Genomic DNA, 14,388 nt, shown 5'->3' with positions numbered 1-14,388 from the left:
TTGGCTATATTTTGCCACTTTAAAATTACAATTAAAGTGTTCTTGTTAATGTGTCATCAGTACTGCTTACTTAAGGCATATATATTTATGTATTTTTTTGAAGACCAATACTAAAACAAGCCAAACAAAAATCTCTGCTTCTGTTGCCTGGTTTGGAAAATGTTGAAATTATTGAGGAATCCAGTGGACCATACTCAGATACAGTAAGTTGGGGGGGGTGGGCGTTGTTTACTTTTGCATGATGTTTGAATAGTTCTTTTATTGCGTTTCAGTGTAGTTTTAAAAAGGACAAAAGCTTAGAATGGTTTACTGACGTGATAAACAAGTAAAACCTGAGCAGAAGTGTTCCGTAACAGGAGTTTTCCATAAAGTTAGATGTGTGGCCTAGAAAACTTATGAATTAAGGGCAGTAAATTTCACCATGGAGTCTCATTTAAATAATCTCTGGTTCTTGTTCATTAATGATCTTTTTTATTTAACTATGGCACCTCATGTGTATTGTTTTGCACAGGTTGGAATTATTGAAATATATGGTTAAATGTTGCTTTATATAAACTGGGAATACTAGTTACTAATCCCTATGTAAGCAAGAGCTACACTTCATTTTCTCATTTCTTTGCATTGAATCTCATTCATTCTGCCAGAGAAACACATCCTTGATATCCCATTATCCATTTGGACCAAGGTTACTTTGGCTAATAGTACTTGATTACTGTCTAAAGATTAAGGAGTAAAGATACAAGCACTATATACTCATCAGGTAGAACACCCTTAGGCACTTTTTTCCTATTCAACAACAAATGGAGTCTCACCGTTTTTTGTTTAGAACCTTAAGAGAAAAAGTGTTATAGCTAGCTAAATGATTTGCTCTTACTTAGTTTTGGTTTTTGGGTAAAATAAAAATTCTTATCAGATAATTATCTAGACTTGTTTAGACTCCTTCAGTGTAATTTGGCCTGAAAAACCCATATATTCTGTTGGGAGGGACCTGATAGTATTTTCTGTCGTGTATGTTTTATTGTTTGAAGTTTTATGGCTTTGGTTTTTCCTTTTTAAAAAATTTCCAGTAATAAGAGGGGTATTTGAGTCCAATAATTCGATTCATTTTTATAGTGTTTATTTGATATATCTTATTTTCAGGAGGCAAAACAACTATTGCTATATAAGTTGGAGACAACAAATCTTTGCTGTTACTGCATTAGACAGTGGCTTTCTTTTCTTTGACATGATCTTAGTAGATACGAATAGTCAAAAGAAATTTGAAATGAGTATTGATTAGACTGTAACTATCAAAATGTGAAAAGGATAAATAAAAAAGAACATTTGCATATAATGAAATTGTTTTACTTTTACAAAAACAGACAGAAAATTCACAGTTAAGTACGAAGATAAGTGGCATGGAAAGAACCTCAAGTGGAAAAAGAGATTCTTTTTTGGCACAAACAAAGGATACAAAAGACAATATGAAACCACCAGTTAAAGTATGTTTTTCAAAGTGTATTTAATAGAACTTTTAAAATTAAAGTATATGGTAGCTTGCAAATATACAACTTCTGAAGAAAAACCTGTTAAAGACTAAATAAAAGATGGGATTGTAGGGAAATAATAAATTGTGGCCTGGGAAGACTATTAAGATGACATGGTAATCTAGAAGCCTTGGGAGATGATTACTTCTTAGTAAAGTTAAGTCTGCATAACTCTGAGCATTTGTTTAGTATAGTTACTTGAGGCAGCAGCCCCCTTGAGATGGAATGAAACTAAATAAGATTAACTATAACATAGGTAGCATGAAAGGAGACTGTTTTAGAACTTCTGTTATTGAATAGAAAGAGAATGCATCTGCAAGACATCTGTTGTAAGCTCATATATAAAGCTAAATATCTAGTATCTAGTGGCCAATTAACCAATTTTCAGATAATAATTCTTTCTTCCAGGACCTCCAGTAAAGGGGTGTTCTAGAATCTTGAGACCATGGCCCTGGCAAAATGAAAGAAATATGTTATTTTTAAAGAATAACTTTGACACAGTCTTGTAGCAACTGAAAAGTAGAATGAAAACAACTGTGCTGAAAATTTGTAAAAATGACATTATGGTACCAATATTATTGGTATGTAGGACATATTATTTTGGCAACTTTTACTTAATTTGAGTAGTTTGTGCTTCAACTTGAAACTGCAGATAAACGTTCCTCCTGCCAAAACACTTGATTTCTATGTGTTGGCCTGAAAAACATTTGCCCATGCTTTTTTGGTAAGCACACATTTGCCTACCTTTTTTTTTTTTTTTCTTTTTTTTAAAGGAAATGGAGATCCATTGTTTTTTTTAATACATTTATGTATTTTATTTATTTCTTTTTGGCTGCATTGGGTCTTCATTGCTGCACGCTGGCTTTCTCTAGTTGCAGTGAGCAGGGGCTACTTTTCGTTGTGGTGCGTGGCCTTCTCATTGTGGTGGCTTCTCTTGTTGCAGAGCACAGGCTCTAGGCACATGGGCTTCAGTAGTTGTGGCATGTGGGCTCAGTAGTTGTGGCTCGCGGGCTCCAGAGCACAGGCCTCAGTAGTTGTGGTGCATGGGCTTAGTTGCTCCACGGCATGTGGAATCTTCCTGGACCAGGGCTCAAACCCGTGTCCCCTGCATTGGCAGGCGGATTCTTAACCACAGTGCCACCAGGGAAGCCCTTGCCTACTTTTTAAAGAGGTATAATAATTTTTATTTTCGGAGTATTTAATAGAGGCAGAATGAAAGTTAAGGACATGGTACTAATTGTTATTAACCAGGAGTCTTGAACTTCAAACTTCCTAGTCATTATCAAAAACCTTTATCAGAGTGCCTGAAGAGAGATTGAAGTATTGGAAAATAATTTGGAAACTCAAAATGCACATTAACGTTTTCAATTTGCAGTTGAAACTAGAGTCTTCAACTCCAAAAGCAAAGAGTGAAATGCCTTTGGAAGAGGAAAAGTCTACTGACTTTGTGTTTATACCTCCAGAAGGAAAAGAAACAAAGGAAAGAATACTAACTGAACACCAGAAAGAAGTACTCAAAATGAAGAGGTTTGTAGTACTTTTATCTTGAATTGAGTATTCCATATTTACATTTAGATTTCATGCGGCAAACCATAATTTTGAGTTTATAACTAAGGTGCTGTGTATACTGTGCTATATTTTAAGTGTCAGAAAGATAGACTCTGCATAACTACATTTCATAATGTATAAGGCTGCCTTGAAATGTGCTAAATGTTTCTAAACAATTCCTTTATTGAGGTATGGGAGGAAAAGGTAGGGGAGATGGTTTCATGGAAAATCTGGAAAATAAGCATTTAAACCTTGATTTTATATTGTTCTTAAAATGTAACTAGATGTAGAATTACAAGTTTAATTTCTAGTTGTAGGAATATCAGATATTCAAGTTGCTTATAAAAAATCTTTTTCAGGTGTGATATTCCTGCCATGTATAATAATCTGGATGTTTCACAAGATACTTTATTTTCTCAGTATAGTCAGGAAGAGTCTATGTAAGTATGGAAGTTGTTGAAGTACCTGGTTTTCTAATTTTTAATTAACAGTATTCTAATTTATGCACTTACTTATTTCAGGGAAATTCCTGCTTTAATGGAAAAATCCAAGGAAGATTCCAAGATGATATTTAAGGTATATTTGGTATTTCATATTTTGGGGTTTTTAGAATCACCCTTCCATTATTATGGAGTCTCTTATATTAATGTTAAGATTTATTGTATAATCTCTTAACTTTCCTTAGCAGACTTTAGCAGAATTATAGTCATTATATGTGTGGGTCTGCATCTGTGTGTGACTGCATGTGTGTTTAAAATGTATTTGGCTTTATTGAATACTTAACAATTGGAAACACAAATTAATGGGCATCTACCATCACCTTTGGAAAATTTGCAAAATATTGAAAGTCAAATTGCCCTTTGAATTACTAAAGCTTTACACAAAAATTTCCCCAGAAAGTCAGACTTGTTTGCTGGTTAATCTATATGTATATGTACATTTCTGTGCAGGAGGAACAAAAGGAGAGTGACATTGTCATTCCTCAACATGTCACGGAAAACTGTGGTATGGATGAACACCTTGAAAAGGCTTCCCTTTCGAATAATGAGTGTGGTTCTATTGAGGAAACCAATCCAGAAATACTGAGCAGTAATGATGCCAGAAAAAAGGCTTTAATTGTATCAAAGAAGACGCCAACTGAATGTGCATCTAGTACAGAAAATACATTTGGTGTCAGCAGTAGCTCGGTTTCTAATGCCACTATTTCTGGAACTCCTTCCCCACAGCCTACAAGTCGAAGGCAATCCTTTATTACTTTGGAGAAGTTTGATGGCTCAGAAAATAGACCCTTTAGTCCATCCCCCTTGAATAACATGTCATCAGCTGTTATAGTGAAAAATAACCAGGAAGGCACAGCTAAAACAGATAATCCACCAAAAGCAAAGAAAAGAGAAGTGGCTCTTTCAAAATCTGACTCTGAAAAAACAGTGCATGGGATTAAGAGATCAGGCCGAAGGTCAAGTAAGCCTGAACCAATAGGGAATAAAAAGTCTAAGCCCTTGATGAGATCTGATGAGGAGAAAAGTACTCGGGAATCTGTTGATGGCATGGTAGCCTTAGAAAATAACCCACCTGGTTTGCTTAATCAAACAGAATGTGTATTAGATAATCAGGTTCATCTCTCTGAGTCTTCAGTGGAGTATGAGGATACCATGCTTAAACCAACAATAGAAAATACTATACTATTAGAAAACAATACCGTAGAGGAGAAAACCTTAGAAATTAACTTGGAATCCAAAGAAAACACACCCCCAGCCATAATAACAACAGATCAAACAGTAACTGAGGATAGTCATGTTCAGATAACTCCAAATCATAAAACCCTTAGACGATCTTTAAGGCGACGTTCAGAAACAGCAGAGCCAACCACTGATAGCCAAGATAAAGAAAATAATCAAAAGAGGGAAAGACGTAAGGAAGAAGAAAAGACTCTGCAGAGGAGTCCATTGCATGTAAAAGATGATGTTTTACCTAAGCAAAAATTGATTTCTGAACAAACTGTACAGGAAAATTTAATTGAGAAAGGAAATAATTTACATGAGAAGACTTCTGGGGAAACCAGTGCTAATGCTGAAATTGATGAAAATAGAAGAAAGCCAGATCTTGAGACTACTAAATCTGAGGGAGATGGTGCCCAGGACATTGCAGATAAATCCTCTGAGAAACCAGTAAGGGGACGAACACGGTATCAAACAAGAAGAGCATGCCAGGGTTTACTTTCCAGCATTGAAAACTCAGAATCTGATAGTTCTGAGGCAAAAGAAGAAGGTTCTAAAAAGAAAAGATCTGGAAAATGGAAAAACAAAAGCAGTGACAATGTTGACATTGAAGATCAAGAAGAGAAGATGGTAAAACAGGAATGTATAAAGGTTGAAAGTCAGACACAGGATTATAAAGGGAATTCTGAAGTAGACAAAGATACAAAATCTCAGATCTGTGAAAAAGAAGAAAGTAATACTGTAACTCTTCAAGATTCTACAATATCTTCAGAATTATTACAAGTTTCTGGTGATGTATCAAATACTTATGAGGGAAAAAGTAAAACTAACAAATGTGCAGAACATTCCTTTTCAAATCCTTCTGTACCAGAATCAAATCTAAGGACTAGAAATGCCAATAAAAGATTACATAAGCGAGATTCTCTAGAAAATAGTGTGGGTGAGTCCTCAAAAACAGAAACATCAGACATTTCTTTGCTTTCTGAAAAAACTCTTGAAATACTTGAATGCCAACACAAGAGAAGTAGGAGGGTGAGGAGATCTAAAGGTTGTGATTGCTGTGGAGAAAAATCACAACCTCAGGAAAAGTCATTCATTGGGTTAAAGAATACAGAGAATTATGATGTAAAAGTCAGCGAAACGAAAAAGACAGATGTGCAGACACCTGTAACTATATCAGAAACTTCTAAAGCTGATCTGTACTCAGAAGTAAAACTTTCAGGTGAGCATCATAGTGTGAATTTTCATTTGGATCTCAAGGAGGAGAATGATACTATTAATGATTCATTAATTATATCTGAAACTGAGTTGAAAGAAAATACTATTCAAGACTTTCTTCCTTCTGAAATGGTAAATTTTAAAGAAACTTGTGATAGGGATTCTGAGGAAGCAATATCTCTTGAAAGCCAGGAGCCATCTAATAAAAAATGTAAAACTATTGACCCATGTTTAGGTGACTCCAAAGATATTTCACTGGAATGTTTTACTTTGGAGACCAAAGAAGAAAAGCCAGAGGCTATCCCCAAAAAGGAATTGAGTATTATAGAGAACCTTGCTAATGTTGAAGCAAATGCAGAATTGAATCCAGGAGAAGTAGATGCTATGGAATTGAATGCAGAAAATGATAAATCTGAAGCTAGCTTCTCTGAACAAAAGAGTGTCAAAACTGATATTTCAGAGGAAGAGGTAACAGAGGAAAACAGTCAAAGAACGGATGCACCTGAAGAACTGAGTGCTTACGAAGCAATAACTGAGGAATTTAACTCAGGTATTGGTCATTCTGATAATACCACACCTGTAAAAGTGAGTGCTCAGTTAGAGATTTCTGAACAAATAGCAGTTGGGGAACTAGACAGAGGAAGTGATGAATCTGATCCAGGCTCATCTGGAGAAATGAATGCTGAAATGGAAAATTGTGAAGAAACAATGATTGGTGAGGTGACTGCTGAAACTGACCGTGTGAATGAAACAGAGGATGAGGACTTAACTACCAAAGCCTCTAAGCCGATAGAAGCTGAAACAAAGAGATTGAATGTAGAAATCGATAGCTTTGTTCCCGACACACTTGAGATGAGCGCTGAAGAAGGAGAGGTTGACTCTAATAAAACTGAAACAAATATTGAACCTAATAAATTTGAGGAAACAAAATTAGATGACAATCAGATGGTAGCGGGAAATGATGGAATTTTACCGGAAGTTCACCATACTTCAGAAAAAGTGGAGGAGACACCACAACCTCTGACAGCTGAAACAGCTGTTTCTGAACTGGTATCAGAAGACAATATTACGTCTCCTCAAAAATTAAGGGATCTTGATCCTTTACTCATGTCAGCAAATGACAGTCCTAGTGGCATGCAGACACGCTGTGTCTGGTCTCCTTTGGCTTCTCCATCCACCAGCATTTTAAAGAGAGGACTAAAAAGACCCCAAGAAGATGAAATCTCATCACCTGTTCACAAGGTAGGGGGATTGAGGCTGAATATTAATGAGTCCATGTTTAATTAGAATATTTTGGCCATATGGTGATACCTGGTGAATGACAGAATATTAGGTTTATATGACCATTCATTTTGAATATTTACTATGGTGGCTAGGGAAAAGGGCATGTAGAAGGAAAGGTTGAGAAAGGAGACTGAAGCCCTTTAAATTTATTTATTTATTTAATTTATTGCTTGCTTGCTGCATTGGGTCTTTGTTGCTTCCCGCGGGCTATGTCTCATTGTGGCGAGCGGGGGCTACTCTTCGTTGCAGTGCACGGGCTTCTCACTCTGGTGGCTTCTCTTGTTGCGGAGCACGGGCTCTAGGCCCATGGGCTTCAGTAGTTATGGCACGTGAGCTCAGTAGTTGTGGCTTGCAGGCTCTAGAGGGCAGGCTCAGTAGTTGTGACGCACGGGCTTAGTTGCTCCGCGGCATGTGGGATCTTCCCGGACTAGGGCTCGAACCCGTGTCTGCTGCATCGGCAGGCGGATTCTTAACCACTGCACCACCAGGGAAGTCCCTGAAGCCCTTTAGATATTCCTTCATTTCAGGACACTAAGCTACAGATCATACAACCATCACCATTGTTCACTTTTTGCAAACTTAATAATCTCTCATGGTGATTTTTTTTTTTCTGCTCTTCGTACCATAATATATGAGGAAACACTTAGAAACTGATAAAGTAGCTTTAGTTAGCACTTACTATGTACTAGGACATTATGCTATCTGTTTCACATATTATTAAGTATTTATATAAACTTATTTTCAGACCTTGTTTAATTAAAAAGAAAAATCTCTTTAGGCTGTGCCTTCATTAATTTCTGGATATGATTTCATTTGTAATTATTTTGTTTATGTTCCCATCTTCTTCACTATAGTTTATCTACTTTGGTTTGTAAACATATGGATTACCTATGTATCTACTTTAACCCCTGGCCCTGTGACTTGCACATAATTTGTTGAATAAGGACAATTTAAAAAGGAAAAGTTGCATGTGCTTACATAACTCAACTTGTCCTCTCTAGCAAAGTAGATGTTTTGAAAAAGTACAATGTAGGCATTCCTTAACTTAATTTTGAAACTGAACCTACCATTTACTGTAGAATACATGTGTTTATGTATACAAACGTGTATATATAAATATAATTATACTGGCAGTTAATTTTGCCTTTAGCCAGCACATTGTGAAGACTTCCCCAAGATATACTGAAAATTCTCATATTGAGAATTCAGAGATTAGTTCTTGGGAAGACTTAACACCACTTGAGGTTTTTTCAATTTGGTCTTGCTTTGCTTTTGTTTTGAGGCTCTTACTATTATTATTATTTTTTAATCTTAAGTTTAAATAGGCCATAAGGTAAAATGCATTTGATTTCTTCAGCATACTTTAGATTGTTAATATCAGTTAACTAGTCATGTTTTGTTTGACAGTAGCTCATTTAATTTTTATTTAGGCAACAGTACAACATACAGTAGTTTTCTGTAGCAGATATGTACAAAATCTGCCCAGTCTTTTGGGAATCAAGACCAGGAGGCATTTATATACGTATTTAATGGTTTAAGTGCTCTGTTGTGTACTTATATCAGATAGCTGAATGAGTGGATAAAGAGTTTAGAGGAGGCCAAAATGACTTCACGCTGGGCTAAGAAAGACAAAAAAAGCCACCCAATTGCTGTGACTCTTGTACCCTCAAAGAGTTAAGAACTGAGCTTAGTAAGATACACCAGAGGCCAGTTAGTACTGTCTCTGCCTCTTTACCTTGTTCTTTACAGTCCATAGTAAGCCTGTAAGGTTAATAGAATTTGATTATACAATTTTAACTCTCACATGCAGTTTCATTAAGTTTCTGCTGCTATCCTTCTTTCACTCTCCTTATTGCTGTATTATGCAGTTTAGACCATAGATAATTGGAATGACCCTTGGTCTTGAGTAATATCTGTGAAAGCAGTCACCAGGAAGAACTACAACTATGTGCAGTTGGCTTCTAGTGAAATAAATTAAGCTTCACATTCTATTTTTGGCTAACCTTATGAGAATTTACAGTGTTATTTTTTTTTAACTTTTAATTTTGTTAAATAAAAACATGACCTATGTTTTCAGGTTCGCCGTGTCTCCTTTGCAGATCCTATATACCAAGCAGGATTGGCAGATGACATTGATAGGCGATGCTCTATTGTTAGGTGCCATTCTTCAAGTAGTTCTCCCATAGTAAAAAGTGTTAAAACTTCACCTACTGCGCAATCTAAGGTAAGCTGTAGGCTTTAAAAAATACACATGCAGACAGAATTATGTTGGGTAATTTGTCTTAAAATTAACTAATTAAGAAACAAAACTTACTTGGTTTGGTTTATTGTTCTTTTGTCTGCTTACTTGGTAAGCAGACATGACGAGAAGAGGTGGTAAGAGGCAGTGATGATCCAGCAAGTCATTGATCCAGTAATATTGTTACATTTTACATTTTCTGAAAATTTTAAGACATTACTGCAGGCTTAAGTTGTGAAAATAAAGTTGTAAAATTTACAGTTATCTAGGGTTCTGAGTTTTTTTTTTCTCCTTTCTTCTGTCTAGCATAATACTACTTCAGCCAAAGGATTTCTGTCCCCAGGATCACGTAGCCCTAAATTTAAGAGCTCAAAGAAGTGTTTAGTAAGAAGTGCTTTAGTTTTCATGCAACTTTATATTTTCATGTTCAGTCAGGTGACCTCTATTTAACAGCTTTTGAAATTTATTCTAAGATTGCAGAAATGGCTAAGGAGTCTGTGCCATGTCCAACAGAAAGTGTTTACCCTGCTTTGGTGAACTGTGTAGCACCAGTTGACATCATTTTACCTCAGATTACGTCCAACATGTGGTAAGTGGTTATTTAGGCTTCTGGCTTATACCTAGAGGTGCCACTTACTTAAGAGGAATATTTAAATGATCAAGGTTCTCATGTTTAGAATTGATTTATATGTACTTTCACACACTTTGTTTTAGAAATAAAAATGCAGCTGGGAAGATGGGTGAGATATGACAATAATAGAAGCATTGATCATAATACAGTAATGGCTAAGATAATTGTGTGCTTAATATTTGCCAGGTTTTGCATACATTATCTTATTCAATCCTAATATAAATACTATAAAGGAGTGTAATTAGTTCCACTTTATGTTTGTAAAGGTTAATCTTGCTTAAGCCAGTTATACACATCAGATTCAAATTTTGTTTTAAAGTAAATGCACGTGTGCCTGTCCACAGAGTGGGCTAGGTGGGTCTATATAAATTCAGTTATGATTGAGCTTAAATCAGGAAATTCAATTGGATAGGCCCTTACAAACAGAATAAATATAAAACTATATGACATTTTTCCTGTTTCTCTCATCTCTTTAGGGCAAGAGGACTGGGACAACTCATTAGAGCCAAGAATATAAAAACAATTGGTGATTTGAGTACTCTTACAGCATCTGAAATAAAAACTCTTCCTATCCGTTCTCCAAAAGTGTCTAATGTAAAAAAGGCTCTCAGAGTATATCATGAGCAGCAGGTAAAAACTTAGATGTCATAACATCATGTATAAATAAATGATCAAGCAGTACAGTTACGGAAGTTTGCATTTTAACTATTCTTGCTTAAAAACTCATTTTATATGATGCCTTATCTTCCCTTCCCCTGCAGTTAAGAGTAACTTAAAAGATTCATTTATAATTCTGTAGATTTGCTCATTTTGTACTGTTATTGTGTATAATACCTCTTTATTCTTTGAATTCTATTTTCCTACCCTCTTATCTCTTTTATTTCCACCAAATAGGTGATTGGTTTCATGGCTGCCATTTCTAAAACCTAGATGTTCAAATCTAAACATTTACAAAAGTCTTGCAGATTTGTAGTTAACAGTATTTTGATTTTGATATCCAACACAATTGTGACCAATTTTTTTTTACTTGTTCTTCCTATCAACTTTAAACACAAACATTTTAGGTCATGGACATTTCTCAAGATTCTTACGAAAGCCAAGATTCTTTTGCCCTATAAAAATGTATCAATATATGGAAAATTTTGTATATCATTTCAGAAGAATTCACAGACTCTCCTGAAACCCATTTAGAAACCCTTGATGTATTCATTGATACTATGCAAAACTGTGAATATATGAAAAATAGGGTTTGTTAAGGGTGAAAGCCAGTGTTCTGTTAGAATTTCTGGGACTGGAGTTTGCAGACTACTGAAGATTTCTGCTGTATTCGTGAAAGTCCTTGATTTAGTATTAGTTTTACTTGACCTTTAAAAACATTTAACCAGTGGGAAAAAAAACTATTAGTAATTTTCAGTCTGATAGATGAAGCATTTCAACTGCTTTATTGAGATCCAGCCACATACCATAAAATTCACCCACCCAAAACACACAATTAAGTGGTTTTTTAGTGTATTCACAAAGTTACACAACCCTCACCAAGACCTAATTTTAGAACATTTGTTATTACCCCGGGAAAAAAAACCCTGTACTCATTACTAGTTACTCTGCATTTTCACCCTCAAGGCAACCACTAATCTTTGTCTCTGTAGATTTGCCTATTGTGGACATTTCATAAAAGTGGAGTCATTAACCTGTAGTCTTTTGTGAATGACCTCTTTAACTGAGCATAATGTTTTCAAGGTTCACAGGTATTAGTACTTCATTCCTTTTTATGGTTAAATAATATCCCATTCTATGACTATGCAACGTTTTGGTTATCCATTCATCACTTGATGAACATTTGGGTTGTTTACACACTTTCCTGTTATGAATATGCTATTAGGTACATTCATATACAAGTTTTTGTGTGGACATAACGTTCTTTATTTCTCTTGGGTATATATGTAGGAATCTAATTGCTTGGTCATATGGTAACTCTAACGTTCTGAAATTAGTATTTTCTCAACAATCAGTAAGCCCTGGGAACACCTTTGAAAATTGTGTTCTTTTTAAAAAAAAGAAGTCCATATATCATTTAAACTTGGAAGTCTCTGCCTTAGATTTGCTTTTCCCGTGTTCCTGAACCTGGGGAATATAATGTAGTTTTTCATGGCTACTATTTGCAATACTTCTTGACAAGTCACTAGGAAATATTACAAACCCCTTAACCACTTCTTTGAGAAAACAGTACTGTGTAATGCTGTTTTTGTGTGTTGTTAGGAGAACATGGGTTCTTAGCAGTATTAGCTAAGCTTATGTAATGGGCTGTGAAACATAGTATGTCAGATTGTTTTCCAGCATTAGTGGTCCTGTTACTGTTAGTCCTGTTAAAAATTACTTTCAATTTGTCACTTTTGTTTTTGTTTTTGCTGGTCTGAATGTATAAATCAAGGTGAAGTCTCGTGGACTAGAAGAGATTCCAGTTTTTGATATTTCCGAAAAAACAGTAAATGGAATGGAAAATAAACCTATTTCTCCTGATGAAGAAAGACTTGCCTCAGGTATATTTTAGCAAAGTGGGACAATTTTATAAGATCAGCTGACTTTCTTGAAGAAATATTTTGTTATTGTGCTTTTAGTTTTAATTTGACCGTGCCCTGTGAATGAGACAAGTATTTTTTTGTGTAATAGTTGCCAAGTATGTGAAAAAAATAACTGATACGACTTCAAATATGTCTAGTTGCTTTTTCTCTAATTGTCAACTGCTACTCTATCAGTGTCTCAAATGAGGATATAAACTATAAACATTGCATTCCAGTTGTTCATAAAAATGAAGTAGTCATGATTTCTTTAATGGCACAGAATAAGCTATGGTAATTTTTCTGTTGCCTCTTCTCTTGATCTTGAACAGGTATACCTCAGCCTGCACTCTTAATTTGAAACCTGGGCACTTAAATTTTTTATTACCTTAAAAGGAGAGAGATATAATTTAAGATTTATCTGGAATAGATTTAATTGTGCTTTTTTCCTTTCTTTTAGATTTAATTGATCCTGTTGCTTTAGAGACTCCATTATCTAAAAATCTTGTGACCCAGATTAGTGCACTTGCTCTTCAACTAGATTCAGAAGATCTCCATAATTATTCAGGAAGCCAGCTATTTGAAATGCATGAGAAACTTGGTAGCATGGCAAACTCTATAATTAAAAATCTGCAGTCACGTTGGAGGTCACCAGCCCATGAAAATTCTATTTAGTGTTTTAAGAGAAAATTGAAGTTTTTAAAAAAAAAAAAAATCACTGGATTTGTTGATTCATAAAGTAAGTTCTGAAATATAGCACAATTTCAGACTGAATGTTTGCAAAGTTGGTAACATTTCAAACGCTGAAGGGCAATATCTTATTAAGGTCAATTTTGTAAGTGAGATCATCTTTTCCTGTATAACATGTTTTCTTGGCTGCTATGCGTAGTTTTTCCAAAAATTTAAATATCTTACTGAAATGTGAAAGCAAAAACTAAATAGCATACATTTTATTTCACTTACTCATATGTATTTTAATGGAACATTTTATGTAATATACCTGTTCTAAGTAAGTAAAAATGAAAATTTTTATTTGAACTTTTTGCTGAACTGATAAGGTATTTATACTTGATTTCCTTTTTTTAAATTTATATTTGTTGTGCCTGAGGTTTAAGAAATTTGTTCTTGGTAAAACACCCCAAATGAGATGCAAGAGAATCTTTTGAAACGCTTTTCGCAGACATCAACTTTATTTGGACAAGAAAATATTTATATTTCAAGAAAAAATATCAAAAGTTTCAACTTTTGGGGTTAAATATTAAAGCAGAATTTACTAAAATTCCATTCATTTGCGTTAGCAAATATTTGTTCAGCAGCATTTGCCTGTGAAAATATACTCTTATGAGACATATAATATTCATTTAAAAATGCACGACTATTTGTACATTATGTATAGATTAAGTTTTTAATTTATAAATTTCAGTCTTCGTTAATTGCATGAATTTTTTTCTGCAGCTTGTGAATACCTTTGTTTTGTTTAATAGAAACATAATTTTGTATATATTGAATACTGAGATATCAGTATGGATGGTAGAAGTGCTTCATGGGCTTGCTGCAGATGTTTGTAGGATTCTTTCTCTACAAATAAAACAACAAATAGTTTTGTACTTAGTTAATAGTGTTAGTTAAAACATGAGTTTATTTTCTAAAGTAACCAGAAAGAGTA

The 14,388-nt window shown here is 34.6% G+C and overlaps 1 protein-coding gene across 6 annotated transcripts in view; it reads left to right on the top strand.

Moving 5' to 3' along the window:
- Positions 1-14,083, top strand: part of RIF1 (replication timing regulatory factor 1) — a 49,673-nt gene extending 35,590 nt beyond the window's left edge. For 5 of the 6 annotated variants that reach the window (XM_068545126.1, XM_068545122.1, XM_068545121.1 and 2 more), the window contains exons 25-36: positions 104-203; positions 1,362-1,481; positions 2,902-3,053; positions 3,434-3,514; positions 3,596-3,650; positions 4,025-7,252; positions 9,372-9,518; positions 9,840-9,917; positions 10,007-10,122; positions 10,641-10,794; positions 12,596-12,704; positions 13,183-14,083. In XM_068545126.1, the coding sequence (XP_068401227.1) occupies positions 104-203; positions 1,362-1,481; positions 2,902-3,053; positions 3,434-3,514; positions 3,596-3,650; positions 4,025-7,252; positions 9,372-9,518; positions 9,840-9,917; positions 10,007-10,122; positions 10,641-10,794; positions 12,596-12,704; positions 13,183-13,397 (4,555 nt within the window). In that variant the 3' untranslated portion in view covers positions 13,398-14,083. The remainder of the gene's footprint in view (positions 1-103; positions 204-1,361; positions 1,482-2,901; positions 3,054-3,433; positions 3,515-3,595; positions 3,651-4,024; positions 7,253-9,371; positions 9,519-9,839; positions 9,918-10,006; positions 10,123-10,640; positions 10,795-12,595; positions 12,705-13,182) is intronic. The other variant, XM_068545127.1, reaches the window with a different exon arrangement.
- Positions 14,084-14,388: the final 305 nt, after the last annotated feature.

The sequence above is a fragment of the Eschrichtius robustus genome, chromosome 5 (genome assembly GCF_028021215.1).
Source record: "Eschrichtius robustus isolate mEscRob2 chromosome 5, mEscRob2.pri, whole genome shotgun sequence".
Lineage (NCBI taxonomy): Eukaryota > Metazoa > Chordata > Mammalia > Artiodactyla > Eschrichtiidae > Eschrichtius > Eschrichtius robustus.
This window is presented reverse-complemented; position numbering and strand designations above follow the sequence as displayed.